The sequence below is a fragment of the Onychostoma macrolepis genome, chromosome 22 (assembly GCF_012432095.1).
Source record: "Onychostoma macrolepis isolate SWU-2019 chromosome 22, ASM1243209v1, whole genome shotgun sequence".
Taxonomy (NCBI): domain Eukaryota; kingdom Metazoa; phylum Chordata; class Actinopteri; order Cypriniformes; family Cyprinidae; genus Onychostoma; species Onychostoma macrolepis.
Genome location: NC_081176.1, coordinates 21,822,355 through 21,845,522, shown reverse-complemented (window position 1 = coordinate 21,845,522; position 23,168 = coordinate 21,822,355). Strand labels below are relative to the sequence as shown.

The 23,168-nt window shown below is 36.0% G+C and overlaps 1 protein-coding gene and 1 long non-coding RNA gene across 3 annotated transcripts in view; both read left to right on the top strand.

Annotated features, from left to right (window-relative positions):
• Positions 1-1,522: 1,522 nt before the first annotated feature.
• LOC131529660 (uncharacterized) lies at positions 1,523-2,238 on the top strand. The gene is made up of 3 exons (XR_009268164.1): positions 1,523-1,595; positions 1,694-1,749; positions 1,945-2,238. It is a non-coding gene; the product is annotated as an uncharacterized LOC131529660 (long non-coding RNA).
• Positions 2,239-8,579: 6,341 nt separating this feature from the next.
• The window catches only part of LOC131529876 (guanine nucleotide-binding protein subunit alpha-11), a 28,188-nt gene continuing 13,599 nt past the window's right edge, over positions 8,580-23,168 (top strand). Inside the window, exons 1-2 of one of the 2 annotated variants that reach the window (XM_058759841.1) lie at positions 8,580-9,540; positions 22,885-23,069. In XM_058759841.1, the coding sequence (XP_058615824.1) occupies positions 9,405-9,540; positions 22,885-23,069 (321 nt within the window). In that variant the 5' untranslated portion in view covers positions 8,580-9,404. The remainder of the gene's footprint in view (positions 9,541-22,884; positions 23,070-23,168) is intronic. The other variant, XM_058759840.1, reaches the window with a different exon arrangement.

Here is a 23,168-nt window from a genome sequence, read left to right as displayed (position 1 = left end):
AAATCCAGAAATCACAATGTATGATTTTTTAACTATTTATTTGTATGATACAGCTGCAAATAAGTATTTGAACACCTGTCTATCAGCTAGAATTCTGACCCTCAAAGACCTGTTAGTCTGCCTTTAAAATGTCCACCTCCACTCCATTTATTATCCTAAATTAGATGCACCTGTTTGAGGTCGTTAGCTGCATAAAGACACCTGTCCACCCCATACAATCAGTAAGAATCCAACTACTAACATGGCCAAGACCAAAGAGCTGTCCAAAGACACTAGAGACAAAATTGTACACCTCCACAAGGCTGGAAAGGGCTACGGGAAATTGCCAAGCAGCTTGGTGAAAAAGGTCCACTGTTGGAGCAATCATTAGAAAATGGAAGAAGCTAAACATGACTGTCAATCTCCCTCGGACTGGGGCTCCATGCAAGATCTCACCTCGTGGGGTCTCAATGATCCTAAGAAAGGTGAGAAATCAGCCCAGAACTACACGGGAGGAGCTGGTCAATGACCTGAAAAGAGCTGGGACCACCGTTTCCAAGGTTACTGTTGGTAATACACTAAGACGTCATGGTTTGAAATCATGCATGGCACGGAAGGTTCCCCTGCTTAAACCAGCACATGTCCAGGCCCGACTTAAGTTTGCCAATGACCATTTGGATGATCCAGAGGAGTCATGGGAGAAAGTCATGTGGTCAGATGAGACCAAAATAGAACTTTTGGTCATAATTCCACTAAACGTGTTTGGAGGAAGAAGAATGATGAGTACCATCCCAAGAACACCATCCCTACTGTGAGGCATGGGGGTGGTAGCATCATGCTTTGGGGGTGTTTTTCTGCACATGGGACAGGGCGACTGCACTGTATTAAGGAGAGGATGACCGGGGCCATGTATTGCGAGATTTTGGGGAACAACCTCCTTCCCTCAGTTAGAGCATTGAAGATGGGTCGAGGCTGGGTCTTCCAACATGACAATGACCCGAAGCACACAGCCAGGATAACCAAGGAGTGGCTCTGTAAGAAGCATATCAAGGTTCTGGCGTGGCCTAGCCAGTCTCCAGACCTAAACCCAATAGAGAATCTTTGGAAGGAGCTCAAACTCTGTGTTTCTCAGCGACAGGCCAGAAACCTGACTGATCTAGAGAAGATCTGTGTGGAGAAGTGAGCCAAAATCCCTCCTGCAGTGTGTGCAAACCTGGTGAAAAACTACAGGAAACGTTTGACCTCTGTAATTGCAAACAAAGGCTACTGTACCAAATATTAACATTGATTTTCTCAGGTGTTCAAATACTTACTTGCAGCTGTATCATACAAATAAATGGTTAAAAAATCATACATTGTGATTTCTGGATTTTTTTTTTAGATTATCTCTCTCACAGTGGACATGCACCTACGATGACAATTTCAGACCCCTCCATGATTTCTAAGTGGGAGAACTTGCAAAATAGCAGGGTGTTCAAATACTTATTTTCCTCACTGTATATTTCTCATTACAGATAAGAACAAAGATTAAATTGTAAGAAGGGTTGCTTATAAGAGCATACAGTATATCTGAAACTGCTGAGGCTGGGAAGGTTTTTGACTATATTTCCGACCAGGTACATTGTTCTGTCATTCTTAAGTAGTAAACAAATCATCAATCATCATTTGCCTTTTTTTGTGCGTGTGAGAAATATTAACATTTGTTGTTTTTCAGATCAGCTGCTATAGAAGACAAACTGAAATCTGAGTGCAGAGACAAGCAAAGGAATAGTAAGTATATTTTAATATCGTTTCACCTCTGTTATAGAGATTTTTGAATCAGGCCTAATGGAGGATGATTCGGTCAATCTTGGAAGAAAAATGTTAGCAATGTGTCCATTCCAGGTGGCTAATTTGTGCTTCCTTTTAATCATTCATGTAAAAATCCATTATCTAATTTTGTTTCTGTTTTGTTTTTTTCTAAAGCTGCAAGGCACTTGTGCAAAATATTGTATGCCAGGACGACTAGGCTGTGCCCAGGTCTCCGGAACCTGCGACGACGCTCAGCTCCATCGGCCCTCCATCTACATCTTGGCTCCTCCCTCCCTCGACTCCGCCGTGTATTGTCAGCACTGGGATGCTCTGGGTCTGTGCCATGTGCCAAACTCCATCTAAGCCGCCAGGGCATCATCGTCATCCTCCCATCACCATCCCTTCACCACATCCTGCCATCATCCCGCACCTTTGCCATTCCTACACCATCTCCTCGTCCACCTCCAAAACCCCCTCCATCCCTCCCTATTCTGTTGCTTGAACTTTATCATCTTCAGTCTTTGCACACACATCTATTCACTTCTGCACTTAGTTTTTCTGTAAATTTTTATGTTTTTTTTTCTTCAGAAAATTGCATTGTAATTTTTATTTATTAATTGACGTAAAATTCTTAACTTTTCAGTAATACAGGTATAACTGAAATGTTCTACAAATGGATAAGATGGCTTTTCCATAGCATTTGTCTTTTTTTTTTCATTTATTATAATGTTTTTTGTATAATGTTTTAAAATGTACTTGAGTATGTTTGTAGTAATACAAATATACTATAAACATACTTGTATTTCAAGTACATTTTAAATGTATTTTAAGAAATACACTTAAATTGCACTAAATATACTTAAAGTGGTTCCAATTTAACACAATTTCAATATATTAAATATATTACAAATAGATTCAAATTGAACTTAAACATATCTTGAAATACACTTAATATACTTAAAGTTGTTTCAAAATAATACATTTAAAGGGATAGTTCACCCAAAAATGAAAATTATGTCATCATTTACTCACCCTCAAGTAGTTCCAAACCTGTATGAATGTCTTTGTTCTGCCAAAGACAAAGGAAGATATTTTGAAGAAAGTTTGTAACCAGGCTGTTTTGGGGCACCATTGACTTCCATAGTAGGAAAAAAAAAATACTATGGAAGTCAATGGTGCCCCAGAACTGCTCTGTTTCCCACATTCTTCAGAATATCTCCTTTGTGTTCAGCAGAACAAAGACATTCATACAGGTTTGGAACTACTTCAGGATGAGTAAATGATGACAGAATTTTCATTTTTGGGTGAACTATCCCTTTAATATGCACTTAGTATAGTATAATATAAATATATTAAGTGTGTCTGAAAAAAGCACAATTTAAATATATTTCTTTTTCACCTGGGAACCCACCAAGTAACCTGATAAATCAACATAAACAGATACTAAACACTATGAGCAGCTAAATAGTTACTAAACTTGGAGGAATAATGTCAGGACAGAGCCTGTGTGTCAGAATTCAATCCTCTGACTTCTTATTGGTTCTCTTCTGCTTTGCAACATATCTGGTATAAAGCAGACTTTGTGGAAATGTAAGCCTAACTAGTTTGTCTGTAGAGAACGAACGGGACACATTTGACAGAAAATAGTTTAAGAAAATTCCTTCAAGGCGGCATATCCAGCGTTTATTTCAAGGAAGATGGATATATTCATCTTATAATACATATATATTGTTTACATCTTCTGTGAAATAAAGTTTTACGACTGAAGGTGAGTGCTACTCTTTGTTTACTTTTAATTGTTGTTTAATATGGTGACCATGTATGTCTGACTGTTTGTTTGTTGTACACTGAAGAACTTCCACAACTGCATAACAGTCAGAGATGAAGAAATATGTCTATATTATTTTATTAGAAACTTGTGGTTACTTGTCATAGTATAAGTGGTGCCTATTAGTAAAAAGTTCAGCTTATTTACTTAATAGCCTATCACATACAACCTAGGTTAACCTGAATAGCCTGTCGATTTTGACTGTAATATCGTTGTCATTTTACAATTAAACGTAATTAATACTGAATAAGTAATTTTCAGACCAAAAATAAATAAATTACTTCCAGAGGCTATAAAAATCAATGGGCTTTCAATACAATGGCTCTTAAGGGGAGACAGTGCAGGCAAAAACACTGTTTTTTTCATGCACCGGTCAATTTTGACATTTTGGGCTTTTTGGTTTTTCATAAAATGTTTTTTTTTTCAGACTAGTGGAAAGAAAGCATCCTAAAGACGCTGTTAAGTGTTTCTTTTATAGCACTTTATCTATTTGTGTCAATAGATTTCAATTACAATACATATTTTAAAGGCTGTTTTCTCAACAATAAATGAGTTATTTTCTCCTACACTGAGCCATAAATGTCCACTTCAGTAGCACTTACACACACCAAACTTTATCCCGATCTATATCTCGCAGGTTTTTACCGAGGGATTTGTTCATATACAGGTGCTGGTCATATAATTAGAATATCATCAAAAAGTTGATTTATTTCACTAATTCCATTCAAAAAGTGAAACTTGTATATTATATTCATTCATTACACACAGACTGATATATTTCAAATGTTTATTTCTTTTCATTTTGATGTTTAGAGCTTACAGCTCATGAAAGTCAAAAATCAGTATCTCAAAATATTAGAATATTACTTAAGACCAATACAAAGAAAGGATTTTTAGAAATCTTGGCCAACTGAAAAGTATGAAAATGAAAAGTATGAGCATGTACAGCACTCAATACTTAGTTGGGGCTCCTTTTGCCTGAATTACTGCAGCAATGCGGCGTGGCATGGAGTCGATCAGTCTGTGGCACTGCTCAGGTGTTATGAGAGCCCAGATTGCTCTGATAGTGGCCTTCAACTCATCTGCATTGTTGGGTCTGGTGTCTCTCATCTTCCTCTTGGCAATACCCCATAGATTCTCTATGGGGTTCTGGTCAGGCGAGTTTGCTGGCCAATCAAGCACAGTAACACTATGGTCATTGAACCAGCTTTTGGTACCTTTGGCAGTGTGGGCAGGTGCCAAGTCCTGCTGGAAAATGAAATCAGCATCTCCATAAAGCTTGTCAACAGAAGGAAGCATGAAGTGCTCTAAAATTTCCTGGTAGATGGCTGCGTTGACTGTGGACATCGGAAAACACAGTGGACCAACACCAGCAGATGACTTGGCAGCCCAAATCATCACTGACTCTGGAAACTTCACACTGGACTTCAAGCAACATGGATTCTGTGCCTCTCCACTCTTCCTTCAGACTCTGGGACCTTGATTTCCAAATGAAATGTAAAATTTACTTTCATCTGAAAAGAGGACTCTGGACCACTGAGCAACAGTCCAGTTCTTTTTCTCCACAGCCCAGGTAAGATGCTTCTGACGTTGTCTCTGGTTCAGAAGTGGCTTGGTAGCCCTTTTCCTTAAGACATCTGAACATGGTGACTCTTGATGCACTGACTCCAGCTTCAGTTCTCTCCTTGTGAAGCTCTCACAAGTGTTTGAATCAGCTTTGCTTGACTGTATTCTCAAGCTTGCAGTCATCCCTGTTGCTTGTGCACCTTTTCCTACCCAAATTCTTCCTTCCAGTCAACTTTGCATTTAATATGCTTTGATACAGCACTCTGTAAACAGCCACACCTTTCAGTAATGACCTTCTGTGACTTACCCTCTTTGTGGAGGGTGTCAATGTTCGTCTTCTGGATCATTGCCAAGTCAGCAGTCTTCCCCATTATTGTGGTTTCAAAGAACAAGAGATACCCAGAATTTATACTGTAGGGATGGTCATTTATTCAAACTCAAATGTAAATATTCTAATATTTTGAGATACTGATTTTTGACTTTCATGAGCTGTAAGCTCTAATCATCAAAATTAAAAGAAATAAACATTTGAAATATATCAGTCTGTGTGTAATGAATGAATATAATATACAAGTTTCACTTTTTGAATGGAATTAGTGAAATAAATCAACTTTTTGATGATATTCTAATTATATGACCAGCACCTGTATAATTTGCTTACAACACTTGAATCCCCCTAAAATTGCGAAAATATAGTGTTTTCTGTCTGTTCGAAGTATTTTCTGAATTAGTGACAAAATGAGATACCCAAAATAAGTCCCTCTGTAAAAACCTTTGACTCTAATTTGTAAAAAAAATTAAACAAGAATTTTGAAACTGACGTTTAGACTTTTGTACTAGAAATGTATGCCAATTTTATTAAATAATGCCTCATTTGCATATTTAAACCTAACATTTTAGAAAACTTGTTATACACATTTTTTTTGCAATTATCAATGTAATCAATCAACTGGTTAAGTAAGGCGATAACTATTAAGTTAATTTTTTTTACCCTATTCACCTGCAGTGTCTTGCATTAAAAAAAATCATGCTGACCATTATAATCTTTCATTTGTAGTTGTAACATTTCTACTGCAAAAATGGAGGATAACTACTACTGTTGCATCTGTTGTTTGTCTAAAGACAAATAAAATCTTTCTCCTTACTTATTCCTTCCCTTGCTAGCTTGTACTTATTTAAACAATGCCTGAGACTTGGTGTTACAAGCACTTCCTTTGTCGAATTGCCTCTTCAAGATGAATCGCTTCATGTGTTCCCCAAATTGTAAGTCGCTTTGGATAAAAGCGTCTGCAAAATGACTAAATGTAAATGTAAATGTAAAGAAGAGAGGGATGCCATCGCCAAAAATATGGAAATCGACCTCATCCTTGCTAAGCAGGAAGGGTTTAAAAGGAGAGAAATGAAACTGCTTTTATTAGGTGAGATGATTCATTTAATCAGAAAGTTTATTAAACTTCTCCACTCTATCTCATTCATCTTATAAGTAATCTTGTGTACTTTAGCACAATATAGTTTCCTACCATAGAGGGAAGAAGCGAATGGTATAAGTGTCTTTCACAAAGATTGACATCTTAATCTATATCTGTTTCCTTTTCTTTTTCTATGTATTTATTTTTATGCAAAATATGCCTTCATATGCAATTCTACTGCACATGGTATGGTTTTTGATGCTGATGATATTAATGATAACAATAATAATAATAACACGTTTTAAAGCTTTATTGATAACTCTGACCGCATTGCAGCAGAAAACTATATCCCTACACATTAAGATATTCTCCGTGTCTGAAAACCCAGCACTGGCATTATAGAATATTGCATCAACCAAACCTGCATGACAGTATGAGTGAACTGTTCCTTAAAATGCCACCATAAGCTACACTGTTACAAGTATCTTGGTTGTTCATTGCCATACCTGTGAGTCTCAATACGCACTGCAATTCACAAAATGCCAGGTATTTTGCAGAGCTGTGGAGTATAACCGGGAACTGGGAATATATTGGGACCGGTTGTCTCATTTGTTAGTCACAATTCGTTAATTAAGTTGACCAAAACAATGGTTTCCTGTGGTTTAACATTTTAGTATGTTTTGTTTTATTGCAGAATAGTATTATTATAAGCATCATTGTCAAAAATTTATTTATTTCTTTTTCTTGGTCAAAACTTTAAAGGGACTTTAGGTCACCCTAAAATGTTAATTCTGTCATTAATTACTCGCCCTCATGTTGTTCCAAATCCGTAAGACCTTCATTCATTTTCGGAACACAAATTAAGATATTTTTTATGAAATCCAATCATTTTCTGACCCTGCATAGACATTACGCAACTGACACATCCACGTTCAAAGAATGCTTTTTATGCAAAAAGAAAACAAAAATAGTGACTTTATTCAACCATTTTTCTCTAGAGAAGATATTGTTGAATAAAGTCATTATTTTTGTTTTCTTTGCGCACAAAAAGTATTCTCGTAGCTTCATAAAATTACGGTTGAACCACTGATGTCACATGGACTATTTTAATGATGTCCTTACTGCCTTTCTGGGCCTTGAATGTGTCAGTTGTGTTTCAGTCTATGGACGGTCAGAAAGCTCTCGGATTTCATCAAAAATATCTTAACTTGTTTTCCGAAGATGAACAAAGGATCGACATAATTAATAACAGAATTTTCATTTTTGGGTGAACTATCCCTTTAAGGTATGTGCCTACACATATTTTAAAAACTGATTAAAAAAAATCCCTGAGGAATATTTACTGAAGTAAAAAGTGTTACCAGCATAGATTTTTTATTTTATTTCAATTTTATTAGTAACAGCTGCAACATAGAAATGAAAAGAAAATAACTGATAACTGAACTTGTAACAGTGCGAGTAATAGTCAAGTGCTGAAATAGTAACTAGCACCTACACTAAAGGATCTGTACTAATAACTTTTAATTTAAATAGCTCCAGATAAAATACTGGACCCAGTTATAACAATTTGGGACTCTTATCTTCCAAGCAGTTTCCCACACGGTGTCGATAAAGAGCTAGGAATCACCTGCAAATCTGCACGTTAATTCTCTCGTACAGTTTAATGATAAAAACACCTTTCAGAAGTCACTTTAACAATAAACGGAACAGACGCGCCACTTGTCTCTGAATGACCTTAGTAATAAACCTTTGAATGTGAATATATATGATTTTATATATTATATTAAAACTATTAAAGCTGTTTTATGAAAATATCTAGAGGACAGAACTTCTCCAGATATGTTTGACTGGGAATGGGCGTTGTCCATTCAGTCGAATAGCAGGGTTTGTGGCGAGACACGCCCCGCGAGCTCCACAGCCGCTCCTCCACCAACCTTGCCTCATTCCAGGCCCCGCCCCCTCGCTCCTTTCTTCCTCCGATTGGCTCGGCACCCTGTCACTCACGCTCCATTTTCCAGCTGTCGCAGCTTCAGGTTTGTGTGCGACTCACACCGGACTGGACGGTGCGATCATCTGGAAATTTTTTCACTCCGTCGATTTTTTTTTGGGAGCCCACACCTGTGTCATTTTCCTTCGCCAATTTTTGGACTTGAAATATTCTTGAAGCCCAATCGGATGCAAAGAAATGAGCGGTGAAATCAGCGCGTGTAGTGTAAATAAAGATTCCGGCTAGCTAGCAGCTTAGCCCACCCAATTAAGCTAGTTAGTGCGTTAGCTAATTAACTTTTCGGATTTTGGATGCTCAAAATCAAATGTTTGCACTGTAGTCGGTGTTATATACGCACGCAGCGTCTCTAAAAGCGCATATGGCTGTCTTCTGCCACCTGTCGCCGTGTGTTAGCTAGAGATCCGGGCAGCTGATGGACAGTGTTGCGGTGAGTCTGGGCACTGGGGCGGTTAGCTTAGCGAGACAGCAAAGGACAGCACGGATGTCGTGGCAGGCTAGTGTGTCCCTCCGGGACTCTGGTTGGTAGTCATTACAGATACTAAAAACAGGGCTCGAGTGGGTCTGATAGCAGGGGAGATCTTTAGATTCACATCTGGCCTCCAATCTCATCCAGTCTTTGGCCTTGCTTGATAGATGCGTTTGTATGAACAGGCTGGGGTCTCTTTTGCTTCATCGATTTAACGTTACGTCTACCATAAGGCATCCTGCATTTTTAAACAACATTCCGCCAAATCCATCCTGTTCCTCTTTCGACGCGGTTGCAAAGGGAAGCGGGCCGTAGAAGTGTGTCAAATCAGGGTTGGGATCTCCAAACGCTGTGGTGATGACTCTGGAGTCCATGATGGCCTGTTGCATGAGTGAAGAGGCGAAGGAGTCCAAAAGAATCAACGCCGAGATCGACAAGCAGCTCCGGAGAGACAAACGAGATGCGAGACGAGAGCTTAAACTCCTCTTACTGGGTAAGTGCGTCGCTGACAGCTGCTGTGACCGTCAATTATGGCCAGAAGATGCATGAGGTTTTACATAAACGCATATTGCTTTTTTGGATCTAATGCATAATGATGCTGACATGCTGTTGAAGTCGAAAAAGGAGAGTTGCTTTCACTACTTGTGTCATTCGTGTGCATGATTTCACTTTCTGTAATTCTTACACGTGTTGATCTGCATTGTGTTTTTAGTATTGTTGGATATTCCATAACATGTCAAAAAATCCTAAAAAGAATGCTCTAATTCTAATTAGTTCTAATGGGATCCTGCGTTCCTTCGGTCGTGGAAATATAAGGGAATTTCATGGAATATTACACAGTGAATGAATCTGTTCTTTATATATTTTAAAATATATTTAAAGTTATATAATGTGTTTTTGCTTGGTTATAAGGGAAGAAATATTAATTTAAATTTGAAAGTATATTTAAAATTAGTTGTTGTTTTCTTGGTTGCATAACATTTTAAATATTTTTAAAACATTACGTACATAATGTGAATATATTGTGATATATATTATATTTTCTGCTCAGTTATATGTGGGGGTAATAATTGAGATGCTTTAAAATATTTTTAAAAAATCATGTCATAATATTTTTTAAAAATCATGTCATAATTATCTGTATTGTGTTTTTGGATCCCCCGTTTTTGCCTGTTTACGTGGGAAAAGTAGTTCACATATATATATATATATATATTAGTGAACATTTTTCTAATTTGTTTGGTTACATGGGGAAAAATATGCTTCAAACGTATGGTAAATTTATTTTTTATAAATTTGGAAAATGTGGAAAATATTGCAAATATTTAAAAATTGTGACTTTATTTAGCATAATCTGTAATTTTTAAAACTGTAATATATAATAAGCAAATGACTGGAAAAGTCATGGAATTTCATTGGTCAATAGGTAAGGGAACTATAAGGATAAAAATACAAGTGATTTTTATTTTTATTTTTGGACAAGGGTATGAGACTATACAAAACAAATGTAGCGGGGTTTTTCCACCCATTAAACTGTTACTGAAAGTCTCCAATCCATGTTAATTTATTAGCAATGATTATTAGTAAGTGTTTTAAAGAGTCTTTGAGTTGCACTAGTGTCAGTTTACATTCATCTCGTGATCTGACCATTAGGCTGCTCTTTGCTTTCGTTTTGGTGTCAGAGCCATTAGCTCATTTGTGGCTGTAAGCAAAGCTAGATTGTCAGCAATTTAAGCCTAAGAGATTATATCTGAATATTTCAGTAGCGTAAAGCGTTTCATAACACTCGTCCTTACATTGTTCTCAGATCGGAGAGATGCAGTAGCTATGAAAATAATTAGATCAGAGGCTTAATTTGAAACTCGGGTTGCAAAATCTATTTAGGACGGTGTTTGCATCCCAGTTTATGACTGGGGGAGTCAAAGAAGGTCCAGATTTTATCTTCTTTAGTTGTGTCTCTTTTACTGATCCTTGGCAGGCATGATGAGACCATGATGCGCCAACGTCGAAAATGAAACCTGTTCTGATCAGGTTGTGGTTTTACAAGCCAATCCTGTTCCCAAAAATGGCAAAAACAGTTAATCCGGCTGACCTGCGCCAAGTTGCTTTTAAAAAAAAAAACGACGGATTTGGACCGAGAGGGATCCTCAAATTGCGTAGATGAACAGGCACGGTCATGGGGCCTTGTTGTGTAGTGTGGGCTGACCCATAAAAGCGCTTCACAGAACGCATGTCCTTAGAAAGCTCGTGCAACACAACCAGCCTTTGTGCCCAGACTCGCAGAGGAAAGACAGCAATAAGATACGCCTCGGTGGAGGAAGAGGGCCTTGCATGACCAACGAGCGCTGTTAACCTTCTGCTTCTAGCTCAGTAAACTCTCGACCGCTCCGTCTGAAAGCTGAGAGGAAGTTGTCACCGCTCAGGGCTTATGAGGCCACATTCTCAAAGAGCAACAGATTTGTGTTTTGTTAATATGCTTCTGCAGGTCTTGGGAAGGTCTTAGAACGTCTTATTTCCACAAATTAAGGCCTTAAGAAGATGTTAAATCAGAGAAGAAAGCCTTAAATTCATAGTCACGGCATTAAATGTTGCATTCATCGCTAAAAATGTGTATATTTTTGACTTTTTTTCCAATACAAATTACGAAACATCCTTAAATCAAGGTACAAGCGATGCAAAGTGAACAAATGAAATCTTGTTTTCTGAGAAGATGAACGAAATAAAGTGAGTTTATGCTTAAACTTTTGAATCAAGTTCATGAGCCCGTTGACAAACTCACTTCATTTTGATAAGTTTCACAGAAACTTGGCTTATCTTATCTCTCATTTTACTTCTCAAATAACCGTATCTTGATTTAAGAATCTTTTGACATTTGTACAGGAAAGCAAGCCAAAAATACTGAAGAATATCCCCCTTTATTTTGCTGGGTGATCAGAAGGTGCAGTGAAAGGTTTTTTTTTTCTATATTCTTTTTGTAAAATGAATAAAAAAAAAAAAAAAATGGAGATCGGTTGGAGGTTGCGCTTTCAAACTTTGAAGTTTCTAAAACAACTCTTTGTTTGCTCCCTAGACATTTACCTTTAAACAATGTATTGATATATTGCGTTCCCTTCACTTTATTCTTTAAATCTTTATTTGGTCTTAAAAAGGTCCTAAAGTCTTAAAATTGCCATCGTAAAAAAACCTGCAGAAACCCTGTGTTTATTCTTGTAATTCCAGTCCTTTTTGAGGTTTATAATGTCTTTTTTTTTTTTCTTGTGGTGCTCTACAGAAGTTCTCAAACACTTTGACTTCCTCCCCCAAGGTTATTCCAAGAAAAACGATTGTTTTGGATGTCTGGTTGAACCGGATTTTTAAAGCTTGGTTAAATAAGCATGATATGTCTTATTTGAAGCCTTTGCCCTCGCTCTGAATATTTGATTAACTTGTTAGCGTGACTATCTTTCCTGACATGATGTAGCTTCCTTCCAAAGTAACGTGTTGGAAGAGTTTGCTGCATGTGATCCTTGACATTTATTTGAGGTTCGATGTTTGTTCAACCTCTAGAAGGTGTTTATCTTCTGTATTCCAACTATTTTAACCTGTTTTGCTGATTATATTGCTTTCTGTTTTATTAGAAATCCATATTTATACTTTCAGTAAATTATTTTTGTGATTTGTTTTGTCAAAATATTCCATTCAAAATTGTCAAAACCTCTATACATTTCAAAAATATATTCCATCAATCTCCCAACAACTGGTAGCATTTTCAAAAATGAAAATTGTCATTTACTCACCCTCATGTCGTTCCAAACCTTGTGTAAGTTTCTGTCCTATGTTGAATGAATTTTAGCTTGCCCGCAGCTCGTCTATTAAAATATATTAAATGTGGCCCGCCAAGCATAATTTACAAAATATGCAGTTTCATAAGGTGGAAGCACTAAATTTTAGACCAGATGTAGCAGTAAGAGGCAAGTGGTGATAATTTCATAACTCATATGCACTGCCATTTCTTTCACGCACAAGAATTCCTAAACGCACCAAAAGGGGAAGAGCTCGACTCGTTTGAAGCACGTTGCACAGATCTTTGTTAGCTCTGCTTAAAGACAGCGCAGCGCGAGCTCAGAACAAATGCGTTTTCTTGCTGACAGGTCTCGATCACGCAAGCACTAAACAGCACTGTGAGAAGCGTTTGCAGCAGAGGTTTCCGATGAAAACCACAGATTTTGCAGTGATTTAAACTAGTTTAAAGGCAGATGAAACGGCGATAACATTCTTAGCAACGCTGACGCGGAAAACAGGAGGAACATTTTGCAACAACAATGCCGTTAGAATACATTTCGATCCACAAATCACCTACATTTAGGCCTATGGATTTACTGTAGTAACAGTAACTGTGGTATTGTGGAGGAAATGTAGGATATTCATAGCAAATTTTATATTATTAATGTAGACATATAGGCTAAGTGAACGTAATGAAATATAGGCCAAATTACAGATAAGTTATAAGTAGTTTTGGGCTTTTCTATTTATACAAAATGTGTTAGACTAAATAGCATAAAGCCATTCTATATATTATAATTATTCAAATTAAGGTTGTCAATATTTACAGATTTTTACGTCAACAAAACTCAAGCTACTGCTATTGTCAACTCAAGCTAATGTCATATATATAGAGATATATAGATGTGTTTTTTTTTTTTTTATATATATATATATATATATATATATATATATTTCATATTCATATATTCATCGAATCTGGCCCCTTTTAAAAAAAAAAAAAAAAGTTTGGACACTCTTGATAGTAGGTAAAGAAATACTATGGAAGTCAACGGGGACCATCAACTGTTTGATTACCAGCATTCTTCAAAATATTAACTTTTATGTTCAACATAAAAAAGAAACTCATTCAGGTTTGGAATGACATGAGGGTGACTAAATAATGACAAAATATAAATTTTTATTCAAAATATTCATAGTATAGTGTTAATGGTAACTAATTTTATTCACTTTTAGTTGTTTTGATGATTGTTTAGATAATCAGCTACACTTGAAGCGAATGTACGTCACAATACGGAAGAACTGTTTCTTCATGACTAACTTTAAAAAGTTTTTTTTAACTTTTTCCAGGTTTTTTTTTTTTGTAAAATGAAGTGAAAATCTAACACACACTGTGTGCAAAAATAATAATAAAAAAAAATATATATATATATATATATATATATATATATATATATATATATATATATATATATATATATATATATATATATATATATATATAAAGAGGATGAGCTGATTTAAACAGATTCTGTCCAATAATTATTTTCAGGTTTTGGCCGATGAATGTCTGGTCGCACTTTATTTTATTGTCCAAATCTCGCTTTTACAAATGATTAACTACGACCTTTGCCTCAGTAAACTCCTAATTTGCTGCCTATTAATAGTTAATAAGGTAGTTATTAAGTTTAGTTATTGGGTAGGATTAGGAATGTAGAATATGGTCATGCAGAATATGTGCTTTATGACTACTAATAAACAGTCAATATTTTAATAATAAGCAACTAGTCAATAGTGAGAATTGGTCCCTACACTAAAGTGTTACCAAATGTTTTGTTTTAAATGAAATTTGCCATTACAGCATTGTAATGTTCAGTATGAAAAATGGATATAAAGTTTGAGATTTCCTAAAGATCGACTTTAAGTCGACTGAAATGTAGGGCTGTCGCGGTTAAGGAATTTCCCTTGCGGTAATTTTGAGTGGCTCAATAGTGCGGTATGCAGTATTACCGCATATGCATGTGTGTGTGTGTGTATATATATATATATATACATAATCTGTGTGTGTAAGTGTTACGATATAAGGAGGTCATATTCAGAAACCAATCAAACCGAAACTAAATCGCGTTGAAACAGGAAGTGAAGTAAACAGAAGACAAAATAACGGTCCACATAACAAGACATAAACCTGACAATAAGATCATTAGTATGTTGTTAGCATATATATATATATATATATATATATATAAATAACAGTTAATTAGTTCTGATCCTCGAATCTGACTGACAAGATACTTTTTCTGGTGATATTTCACCTGCGTGTTCTAGACAGGCCGTCAGTCAGTGCACTTTCATTGTTTTGCCTTAAGGTGGCGGCAAGAGACTGTCTTTGAGTGAGCCTTTAAACCGTTCATTCAACTACACGTTCAAAAGCGATGATTCATTCAGAGATTTTTAATGAAACACGCTGTTTAAATCATTTTAACTTTGTGCGCCACTTTTAAAGCCTCAGCTGACCAGCAGAGCGTCGATGCTAAGACAGATTTCGCTTTCCTTGGACATGACAATCTGTTTTCACATATGACTCGGCCTGAAGGACAGACGCAGGTAATCGCACGCGATCAGCCGATCTCTCTCTCTCTCTCTCTCTCTCTCTCTCTCTCTCTCTCTCTCTCTCTCTCTCTCTCTCTCATTCGCTGTCTGTTTAGGCTTGTTAAGTGCAAATTTACTGAGCCTCTGTGCAAATCAGCATGATACACATTATCATCATTACTAATATTCAGTACACATGCACGAAGTGTAAAACAAGAAGGGCGTAACCTTATGAAAAAAAAACACTGAAATATCGCGGTTGCTGCGGTTGTTGCATTCCTCTGCGGTTATGCTTATCAATAGCGCGGTATTGTGATATTGCGGTTATCGCGACAGCCCTACTGAAATGTGCATAATCTGCAATATCGGCCGATAACTGATATGGCGCCAATATATCATTTATGCACATACCCAACAAATTTATTTTTTAATGTATCACCTTTTAATAAAGTATATTTTACATAGTTTGTAAAAAAAAAATTATCAATAAAAATATGAATTGGGACAAACAGATATTGACATCTTGGCCTATTATTACTATGTTTAACCGATATTAAATTGAGTACATTTTGGTGTCACAACTAGTGACTGATATTGGTTTTTTTTGACAGCCGATGCCGATATCTTGGAAAGCAGGGTGGCCGATGGCCAATATAAAGCTGATATAATTGTATTTATTTTAATTAATATTTAAGAAATTTGAAATAATTTGAAAATGGATTAAGAGATAAATTTGTAAAATAAACATACATACATACTTATACTTTAGATGACAAAGTATTTTTCACAAATAAAAATTTAATTTAAAAGGAAGTAAACACTGTAACCAACAGAGCACTCAGTAGGCTATTCTGGGAAGTTTGTGTGCATTGGGAATCACATTTTTTCAAATAAAGCCAAGGTAACACTCATTTTACATACAGCACAGTGAAAATTACATGAATATGACAGTGGGCAAATGCATAAAGCACAGCATAATTTGAAATCATGAATTTAATGTTTAAAGCATTCAGTTTGCACCGAAAGTCATGCAGAGAACACGCAGTCATGCAGGATGCACATGCACACTTCATAAGATCTCACAACTGGATTCGACTTAACTTTGCAAGGTTTGTGAAATTAAATGTTCATTAGTCATTCAAAGATTTGTTTAAATGATATAAATGTGTATTTGCTGAATGCTGACGGCAAAGGAGAAAGTATTATGTTTGCCTTTCTGTTACTACTAATATAAAAGCAATTGTTATGATACTATTTTTGTATACATTTTAATCCCTTTGTTTAATAGTTCTATCTGATTATTAGACAGACTTCTATCCATATTAGACAGAACTGTTAACGACAGCGAACAAAAGGGAGAATGTGAGCACTGTGTGCTCAGGCGCTGCTGTTCTCAGCACCGTCAAAATAAAAGTCCCGCCTCAAAACGCATCGGCCAAACAGAAAAACTTATCGGCCAATGCCGATATTTGAAAAATGCCAAATATCTTCCGATATATCATCCTTGGCGATATATCGGTCGACCACTAGTCACAACAATCATGTACGGTATTAAAAAAAGGCTGAAATCTGCATGTATAATTAAATATCCAATATGTAATGTAAAAAAATATGTAATATCGACTGATAACCGATATAATACCAGTGTATTGTGCATCTGTACAAACGTTGCAAAATGTGAGCACAGACTCAACAAACCAATTTTGCATTCCTCGTCAGCTATTTTCATTCATTGATTTCTATCATTTTGACAAGTGTGTAAGTGAGTATAAGCTGCGTTTTGTTCTCTGGTTGAGGAACTGAAGATACAGGGCGATTGAGGTAGAGAGAAGCTTGCGTGTGTGTTGGCGTTCTCTGCTGGGGGGACTTGAGCCGAGGGCAACCACTCTTCATTTTCAGCCCACACTTCTGCTGCACACATGAATGCACGCTGTTGCTGTGTCACATGATCCGGATGCAGAGATTCAGAGAGAAAGAAAGCAAGGAAAAGGATCTTGTCCGTCACTCACTTGAATACCTTATTCACGAAAACGTGCTACTAAGCAACTCGTTTCTGGCGTGGGTACGTCTGAATGACAACCCGGACTTCCAGGTTTCTTGTTTTGCCACATGGTCAGCTCTAGCCAATATTTACCTAGCCGAGTCAAAAGCGCGCCAGAGTATAGAGTCTATAACACCTGAGTGTTGCGGAGGAGCTCGATGACTCATAAAGATTGTACAGAATGTTTGTTTTTTTTGGACACACCTAGAACAAAGCTGACACTGTTCTCATGCAACCAACATATGGCCTGTTTTCGTTTCACTTTATCACTAGTGAAGTCTCCTGTGTCCTTCAGTTTCTATACAACTGCATGGAAGCTGAATTTGAAGTATTACTCGGCCCACTCGCAATGAATTGCTCTCGAAAGTGCGGACAAAGTGCCGTAGCCGGTTTCAAACTCTGCTCCTCACTCAAGAGAAGCAATCTGTCCACTGTGGTGGTGTTTATGAAACTCTGGGTTAGCATTTGCAACCACATAACGATAAGGCTTTAGGATTTGCATGCAAGTTTAAAACCATTCAAATACCCCGTTAATACACACCTCATGATTTCCATGTTCAAACCAGTGAACTGGAGTTGCAGAGACTGTAGACTGTAGTGTTTGTTTAACAGTGTTCCGGTATCAGGTTGAGTCTTGTAAAGCAGAAGGAACCGGCAAAGTAGTAGACGCTCAGTGCTATTTGTGTATTTATTTATTTATTTATTTATTTATTTATATATATATATATATATTTATTATATATGCATTTTTTGTTTTTTATTTCGTGAAAGAGTATAGTCTTTTTAAAAAAAATTGTTATTTAGTTATTTTGTATATATTATTCTATTATAGTTTTTTGTATTATATAAATTAGTTTTTATATTTAATATCTTGTATAATTTTATTTCATTTATTTTGTTTTACTTTTTTTTTCTTGAAAATTGGGAGGGACTGGCGAAGTAGTAGCAGCTGACTTGCTTTTAAAAACGGCACAGTGCTATTTGTGTTTCGTGTATTTTTATTTCATTCTTTATTTTTTATTTTCTTTGATCTTTGTAATATAAGACTTTATTATTTTATCTCTTTATTTTATAGTATTTCAATAATTGTGTTACCTTTTATCTATTTTTTTCTATTTTATTTTTACTGTTGTTTTATTATTTTAATGTTATTTTGATCTTTTACATTTTAATCTATTACATTTTTATTTATTTAATTCACTTTAAAACTTTCTATTTTGTTTTTTAATTTTCTTAAATTTGTCTTTTTTATGGCTATTTTATTACTGCTATTTCATTATTTTATCATTTTTTTAAATTGCGGTTTTAACTTATTGATCTATTTTTTCTTTTTTTTTTAAATGATTTTAATATTTTATTACAGTTGTTTTATTTCAAATTTGTTCTTTCTATTTTGTTTTGTTTATTATATTTGTTTTATATATTTTTCTTTTCTTTTAATTTAATTATTTATTTATTAGGTCTATGTGCATGTTTATATGCTTTTGCTGTACCTTAGTGACTTTCACTGCTAAATATGCTGTAAAAACGTTGCAGACTGTAGTTTCAGTGCAAGATTCAAATGTTACATCTGTTGATAGGGAAGCTTTGTCTTACCCTCGCTTCCAGTTCTCCAGTATGTGTGTGTTTGGCAAGCACCCACACACACTTGTATCCCGACATGGGTGTATTAGCTGATGTGAGCTGATTTTCTGTGGGTATCCGCCATTTTACACCAGCAGGGGAAACCGGTTATGTAGAGCTGGAACTTTTGATTGAACCAACATAAATTCTGAAGCATAATCAGGTGGCTGTGCAAGTTTTAGAAAACAGGTTAAAATGGAAAAAAAAGATTTTAAGTGTCTAATTTTATACCAAATGTGCTGCTGTTCTTTATATTTTTAAATGGTTGGTGCTGATGTATAGATAGAAGTGTGATTGCCGATTACAAGGGCAGTATATTTGATATAGTAGTGATGCACTGACATTTCCACAACCAAAAATATTTGGCTGAAATAGTTTTAAAGGACTCACAACGGTGACTTAAGTAGTGCTTCACCGATTGCGGCTGTATTTCGTTCCCTGTTTTCAGTTGATGCATGAACAAAATCATGCTTGTGTTATTGTGCAGCACACAGCAACATGGCATGACTGAAACACAGAAATGATCTTTTACAAATTTGCCATTTCCTGCTTGGCATTTTGTTTGGTTTCCGTTGGAGGATTGACACATTTGATGGTGAAAGAAGAGCAAGGATCGCTAATGTATGGCTCCTCTTTGAATCCTTGCTGTGTGCTAAATGCTGTAAAAATGTTGCCATGGCAACCCACTTTGCTGCACTGTAAGCTCACAGACATGAATATAGGATGGATCCAGACTCACTGCTGTTTTTCCCCAATAAAGAGACTATAGTTGGGCCTTGATGTTTGACCTGTCGTGTAGTTTCTTAAAACTAGTTTTAGTTTGCTTTGAAATCAGATTGTACACCATTTACTTCAGCACATATCAATGGGATTCATCAGTTTACCCAATTCTAAAGTTTTTTTTTTTGTTGTTTGTTTTTTTCCTTTCATAATTTTCTACCTCTGGAAATGAGCTTATATTTGCTTGGGAACTAATATTATCCATTTATATAGCCTAAACGTTTATTGTGTAGGCCTATTATGCAAACCTACACTAGTGTTCAAAAGCTTGGGGTTCTGTAAAGTAGGCCTAGTTTCTTTTGCTCACCAAGACTGAAATTATTTGATAAAAATGTAGTAAAAACAGTAATATTGTGAAATGTTATTGCTATTCATTTAGGTATTTTCTCCCAGCTAATGCCAGTTGGCTAATGGTTTGGTTAATAGCTAATGTGACAGTCAAATAGTTTTCTTGGTATTGTTTTCAGCAAATTCTGATTTGGTCTGGTGCTATTTTGGTATTTAACAGCCTGTCATCCTGTCAAATCCTGATTGATAAAATTAGTAAAAAAAAATTAGTTTCCTCCTCTTATTGCCTGTCCCGTTTTGCTTAAATGCATCCGATTACGGAAATAAAATCAGGTTGCTAACAGCCATTTGCAGCCCCTATGACAAATACCTTTATTTCAGTACACTGTTAAATTAGTCCCGCTATTTGTTTTGTGCACACATTTGTTTCACTACCAGGTCTCCGGTTTCCTGTTAAGGCCTTTATATTGTCATCAATCAAACATTTGTGTGTTTGATTCCCACAAAAATGACCTAATATGGAGGAAAACCTGATATCAAGGTGCTCCAGTAATGTTCAAACAGTTTTGGTTCAGTTTCTGTGCCACAATTGTTGTAAAGCTGCAGGGAGGTGCAGCTATTTGGCAAGCCGAAGGAGCCAGGAGAGCAGCGGTTATGCAACCAGGCTGTTTATTGGGTTTCCCCTGTCAGCAAACCACCGGCAGTACAGAGAGAGAGACAGACAGATGGAGAGGAAGACAGCAAGCAGATAGTCAGCAGAGAGACTGGAGCTTGACAATCCAGCTGTTGCAGTTAAAACTAGCCATGACTCAGCTCAGGGAGAGATGGGACAGGAAAACGATGGGAAATCGAACCTGCATCTCCCGTATGAGCTCAACGTTAGTTGAGCGTGTGAACGAACCACATGGCCATGGCTTCTAGAGAAGATTTCTAATGCCTAGTAAATGTAATTTAAAATAGCTTGTGTTTGTGTCTCATGGAATTTGATAAAGCCCAGACGATTGTGGCGTTTTCAATTACAAATTCACAAAATGACCTTACCTTAAAGGTGGGTTCTTATGTAGCCATTCACAATTTATAGGCCTACGTTCATGGTTTTGAATTAGTCTCTCTTGTTTATTTAAATAAATGGCAGTTGTCAAGGATGTCAATACTGGAATCATACGTACGCCAAGATTAAACCTGTGCGACTGGTTATCATACCAATCCAAGCACGACTTTCCCAACTGTTGACACTGTATTGTCAAGAACGTGATAAATTTTGAAAACTGGAACAGTTACTCGACTTGTTTTTCCCCCTGCCGGTCCAAGACCTCCCAAGTTTCCAGGGAAGTCGTATTGTTGAACTTTGGCAGTGGCTTAAACATTTTTACTGGCTTGAGTCGTCAGGACCTAAGAAATGCAAGGAGACATTCCTTTATAGGCTTTCTTCTTTAAAGTGCTGCTGTATTCGTTTACATAGTGTTGATATGGTTAACGTCATGATTAGATCCTGAACTTGAACATATATGTTTGTATCCTCTCCTTTTAGAAAAACAAAAGGCTTCTCCGTTTAAGGTTTCTAAACTTTATTTATTTCAATATAGGGTTGTTGTAAACAAAAGTACTCAATTTACTGCTGTACAATATCTTTTTTTTTTTTTTGTCACAAATTACAGTGTGCTGCTTTTCAGCACAAAACTGTGAAAATGATTTGTCAAAGTTGTGAATAATACAAAGATTATTAATTACAAAGTAAAAATTTTCACCATCAGTTTTAAGTGCAGAACGATTGTACAAAAAATTGTCAAAATAAGAACAGTAAGGAATAATGTGAGAAGTTAGTTTTTTAAAAAATTTATATTTTGGCCCATTATGTGATTACACCAGTGTTGTCTAGTAATCTTAATAATAATAATAGTGTAGTAAAAATTAGTTAGTATTGAAGTTTACGTGTTCTATGGTGTTGTCTTTTATATTTTTAAAAGAATATTGATATGAAATGTGTCTACATGTAATGTAATGTAATATATTTTAGTTTTTTATTTTTGTAGAAAATGTTTAGAAGTTTGTCAACACAAGGCTAATGAAGACTAATATATAACAAACCAATTAAATTATTTTATTAAATATTTGGCCTATTAAATGCTCTAATACAAATAAGTGTTTAGTCATCTTAGTTCTGTTTATCACATTCATATTTAAATCCAATGTAGAATAATAATAATAATGATTTAATACATTTTATTATTGTAGTTTGTCGTGCTGCCTTAATTGTTGTTTTTTATTTAATTTAGTTATTGAATAAATGGTTTTGATTTAGTATTTAAACGGGTATTTTAATTTCCAAGTTTATATAGAATTTTTCATAACACATTGTTTCAAAGCAGCTTAAAGAAAATACTTGTTTTAATACTTGTCAAAGAAACTTATAGCTGTATATTACTGTCATATGGACATGTTATGTGGTAAGTTAACATCATGTACTCCATTAAGCAAACAACAAACGTGTCAGGCAGCAGTTACAACTTGTGAATGGATCAACATACGAAACTATTATCCTTATAAAGTTGGCATCATCTGGAGTCTTCGCAAGTGTTGCCTTTGTCTGAAACCTTCGAAAAAGCCAAATCCAAACAGAAGCCAAATGCGAAAAAAGCTCCAGATAGGCTTTGATATCCTTGGTGCTCTCAAAAGTCCAGAGGCTGATATGAAACTGAAGCCAAAATATGATCGAACCCTGTTCCAATGTTGTTGTTTTTTAATCCTCAGGCACGGGCGAGAGCGGCAAGAGTACGTTCATCAAACAGATGCGCATTATTCACGGGGCGGGCTACACTGACGAGGACAAGCGCGGCTTCACCAAACTCGTCTACCAGAACATCTTCACCTCCATGCAGTCCATGATCCGTGCCACGGAGAACCTCAAGATCCCGTTCAAATACGAAGAGAACAAGGTGACTGTTGCACACTGAACAATCCTCCACCGTCACTGCGCTGTAATCATCTCTTTGATGCCCAGAGTGCACGTCGAGATGCAAATCAAACCCAGATAG